The sequence below is a fragment of the Asparagus officinalis genome, chromosome 3 (genome assembly GCF_001876935.1).
Source record: "Asparagus officinalis chromosome 3, Aspof.V1, whole genome shotgun sequence".
In the NCBI taxonomy this organism is placed as follows: domain Eukaryota; kingdom Viridiplantae; phylum Streptophyta; class Magnoliopsida; order Asparagales; family Asparagaceae; genus Asparagus; species Asparagus officinalis.
The window spans coordinates 51,797,613-51,802,401 of NC_033796.1; the positions used below are offsets into that span (position 1 = coordinate 51,797,613).

General features: G+C 39.9%; 1 protein-coding gene across 1 annotated transcript; it reads right to left on the bottom strand.

The window, feature by feature from the left end:
* On the bottom strand, positions 2,086–3,665 carry LOC109834108 (zinc finger protein ZAT1-like). Its single transcript, XM_020402022.1, has one exon. It carries the CDS (start codon positions 3,401–3,403, stop codon positions 2,771–2,773), a length of 633 nt encoding a protein of 210 aa, XP_020257611.1. The 5' UTR covers positions 3,404–3,665; the 3' UTR covers positions 2,086–2,770.

Consider the following 4,789-nt stretch of genomic DNA (forward strand, 5'->3'; position numbering starts at 1 on the left):
CTGATATTACTTTTACAGTAGGTGTATTGAGTAGGTTTATGCACAAACCTAGAGAGGTTCATTGGACAGCAGCTCTGAAGATTTTGGCATATGTCAAGAGTTGCCCTGGCAAAGGATTGTTATATAAGAAGCATGGACATACTCACATTTCGGCTTTCTCTGATGCTAACTACGCAGGAGACATGGGAGACCGGAAGTCAACCTCAGGATTTTGTACTTTTGTTGGAGGTAATCTTGTGACTTGGAAAAGCAAAAAACAAGATGTAGTATCACGATCTAGTGCAGAGGCCGAATATAGAGCAATGGCTCACACTGCTTGTGAGATGGTGTGGCTAAGAGTTTATGACAGAGCTTGGTTTTGTTCAGCCTGGACCCATGCCAATGCATTGTGACAACCAGTCTGCCATTTATATTGCACAGAATCCTGTGTTTCATGAAAGGACAAAACATATTGAAGTTGACTGCAATTTTGTCAGAGATGCTTGGGAGAAGAAGATAGTATCTCTCATATTCACTCCGTCCTCACAACAACTTGCTGATATTCTTACCAAGGCTACTTTTTCAAAGGTGTTCTCTACTATATGTGACAAGCTGGGCATGGTAGACATCTATGCTCCAGCTTGAGGGGGAGTGTTAAGTTAAATATTGGGTATTGGGTTAATGGGCTGTTACCCGTTAACCTTAACCCTATTTGTATGGCTATATATATCTTTCTTGTTATTCTCAATAAACTATTAGGGTTTTCTCTATTTTCTACATAACTTATATGCTTTCCTCCATAAAGCAGTTTGTTTTCAACACGTAAACCACTTTAAATCTCACCTGTGATTTTCAGTACTGGAGAGTTCAGTTAATTCTTTATGTCACTTCAGCCATGAACTAACTAGGTACTTTAGAGAAGAAAATCAATTTTCAAGATATATAATAATTTTGGAACCTTATGTACAAGGTTTATCAAGCATACGAACTCTTGACGCTGATAGTCATAGTTGAGAGTAAAATCAACAGCAATGGAAGCATTCATCAGTAACTTCAGTAGGATTTGTAAGTTAAATCACAATGCAACAGTTAGTTTAAGGGTAATTAGAGCAAATCTCCTTCATCTATACCCTCACAAGTCACAATGTCGTTGGCGACGCTCACACAAAGTACATAAAGATTAGAAATTTGATAGTCACCATATCATGCATATATACCATTATAACCATTATAAGCAGATACAGATGATACTATGTGCGCCAAATTTGATGAGATCACACCAGGCATGATCATATTCCAGCATAATTATTCATGATCTTAATCTAATTTGTTATAGTAAAAAAGTGCATGAGGTATCAAGGGCTGTCATTGAATAGTTTTTTCATGCATGAGTATTTAACTTCACTGTTGGGGGGAGCCAAAATAGGCTATTGGCATGAACTCCCTACCTAAGAGAGATAGATAGATAGAGATAGAGAGAGAGAGAGAGAGAGAGAGAGAGAGAGAGAGAGAGAGAGAGATGCAACAGAAATCACTACTTTTACTTTGTTAATGAAAAGAATAGCAGCAACATAGGTTATTGAGATGGCTTGTCACTTTGTCATGTGTTTCGGTGGACAAGAAAACAACCCAACTTGAGTTCACATGCTTTATTGAAACTCCTATTGAACTCTGGCATGCTTCTCATTATGTTGATTGACTACCCAATCATTTTCATCCTAAACTTAAAACTTTATTTTAAAAAAACAATCACCAAGGTAATGCAATGGTCCAACAGAAGAAGAATTCCTATTCCATTATATATACATTTGCATAATTCTCATGTATGCACTAATGACTAATCAGAGAGTAGATTGTATCCGGACCATCAAATATTCAGAGGACAGAATACATCTAGTTCCTGTCACATACAATTAGGATCCACACCACACATTGTAAGGGGAAAAACATGCCCAACTATTTTAAGGCCTACCCACTACACATTTTTGTTCTTATGAAGTAAGCTGACTTGCTGCTCAGGATTCAGGAACATTAGTATCAGGACAGCAAGCAAGCAAAATGCAACATGCACAGAATTTTAATTACCAAATTATCAGAGAGCCAAAATCTATAACCTGTAACCTGTCGGTAAAAGTGATTGAATCCATACAAAAGTCAATCAAGGGAATGGTACTTGAAGCTACAAACATAGCAGAATGCTACTATCTACCAAAATTCCAAGATATATTTCTACTCGTCAAACAATCTCTAAGTCTCAATATGAGCACATTTTAAACCCCCAACACAGAAAAATGTACAGAGAAGCTTGAATGGGTACTTTAACAGATTTCACCATTACCTCACCATTCGAGCTCCGCAAAGAATGATCAGATCAAAAAAGAAGAATCCATGCACCCTCAGTTCGCAATTATATCAGTCATCACCCACCAAGATCTCTACTCAGCATCACCAACAATTGAAGCTTAGAAGATTGAAATCAACAATACTAGGAGTAGCCACTGCTAATACGACCCCTTCAAAGCCTGACCAGAGCTAAACATTTTCCCACATATCCAATTTGCATTTCGTGTGTAACTCAACACCGAAACCCCAAGAAGTATTTCTCAACTCATCTAACAATCTCCAAGTCTCAATTTGAACAAATTCTAAAACCCCAACAGAGAAAAAAGCACAAAGAAGCTTGACTTAGTCTAGTAACGAATTGCGCATTTACCTCGCCCTCGGCCTCCTGAAAGAATGAATCAAATCAAAGAAAAAGAACATATTACACCCTCATTTGCGGTCATATCGGTCATTGCCCACCAAGATCAGCATCATGATCAACAATTTTAGGAGCAACCTTTGATGAATGAGACCTCTTATGTCCACCCAAAGCCTGACCAGACCTAAAGAGTCTGCCACAAATCGAACATTCATGGCCTAATCCTTCTGCTTCATCTCTATCACCATCAGCTTCTAAGCCATTGGATCCACTCTTCTTCTTCCTCCTCCTCCTCTTCAAAGAATCATCATCCTCATCTTCGAAACTCAATTCTTGATGCTTAGCAGGATTCTCATCAGAATACTCAGGAGCCCCATTTCCCCTTTTGCGTTTATCCCTGGAGAGCTTCATGAGGGCAATGGCACCATCTACTTTCTCCTTCGGGTACTCTGACGATATCCTCCTCTGCTTCTTGCTCAACGATCTTTCATCATCTTCTTCCTTAGCTCCCTGAGTTCTCTGAGAATGGGACTTCATACGGCCCTCTGAGTTTTCTGCACATTGGAGATCACCGAAGCTCGTCGTTCTCTTTGGTTTGCCTCTCAGCCCATAGCCAGCGGCGGCCAGCGGTGGCACGTGAATGCTCATGTGATCGTCGAGGGAGCGAGCGCAGGGGAAAAACTTGGGGCAGAATTGGCATTGGAGCTTGCGATCTTGATCCATGAAGAAGGTGAAAGAAATCAAATGGGTTAGCTTGGATTGATGAAATCTTGGGATTTATTGGGTTCTGGAGTGATTTGAGAAGAACTCAGATGGGGATTTTAGGTGCCCAGCATTGAGCATTTGAGCTTCCAATTCTAGTCTCTCTCTGTACAAATCTTGGGGAGTGTTGGAAAAAAAAATCCAATCTTTTTACGGAGAGAAAGAGGAGATGGGTTCTTGTTTCGATCACTCTTCTTTCGTATAGAATAGCCCTCTAGGTGCAGGAGAACATGCATGAGGGAAGCAAAGTTGGAAGAGAGGGTTTATTTATTTATTTATTACTTGGGGTAAATTTTTGAAAACCCCTTTCAAACATTGGAGGGTTTCGCACTAATCACCCCCCTCAACTCTTTTTCCCACCAAGTGACCAAACCCCTGAATTTTTTTAAAAAAGACCGATTTTGCTAATAACTAGCAAAATTGACCATTTTTCTAATTATTTAGCAAAATCGACATCTTTTTGACCAACATGCCAAAAAAGAGATCGATTTTAAAAAACACTCAGCACAAAACATACGGGACTACTAGTCCCGTATGTTTTAGGTGAACTAATCACCGATTAGTTCACTCAGAAAACATACGGGATTAGTAGTCCTGTATGTTTGGGGCACCCAAATGTTGTGCCCAGCAAACCCATGGGACTATTAGGCCCGTATGTTTTGGACACCCAAATATTGTGCCCAGTAAACCCACGAGATTAGTACCCAATGCCCAGCAAACCCACGGGACTACTAATCTCGTGGGTTTGCTAGGCAGAGGCAAATAAGTGCCCAACAAATCTACGGGACTAATAGTCCCGTAGAATTGTCGGGCTATATAAGAGCCTAGTTGTGCCCCAAATTAGGGCACATCCTATTCTCTCTCACTCACTCTATCTCTACTGATCTCTCTCTCACGATCTCCCTCCCGATCTCTCTCTCCCCCCCATCTCACTCTCTCCCAAACATGAACTCAACCTCTCCCAAACCCATCTCCCTCCCAAACCGATCTTCATCTCTCCCAAACCCGACCCCTCCATCTCTCCCAAACCTGATCTCTCTCCCCCCCCAAACCCAACTCACCTCTTCCTCCCTCAAATTTGACGCCGTCGATTCTCTCCAATGCCGACAAGATCCGAAAGTTCGTCAAGGTATACATTTCTTGATATTTTAATTATGATTATCAATATGGAAATATTTTAATTATGATTATCAATATGAAAAAAATCTAATTTGTATATGATTAATTTTTAATTCTTCAGTTAAAATGGCGAATGGAATACCGATTATTTGCTTATTCAATAGAAAACTGAGTGTTGGAATGAATAATATGGCTATATATGATGGGGCTTTAGAAAAATATTCATGT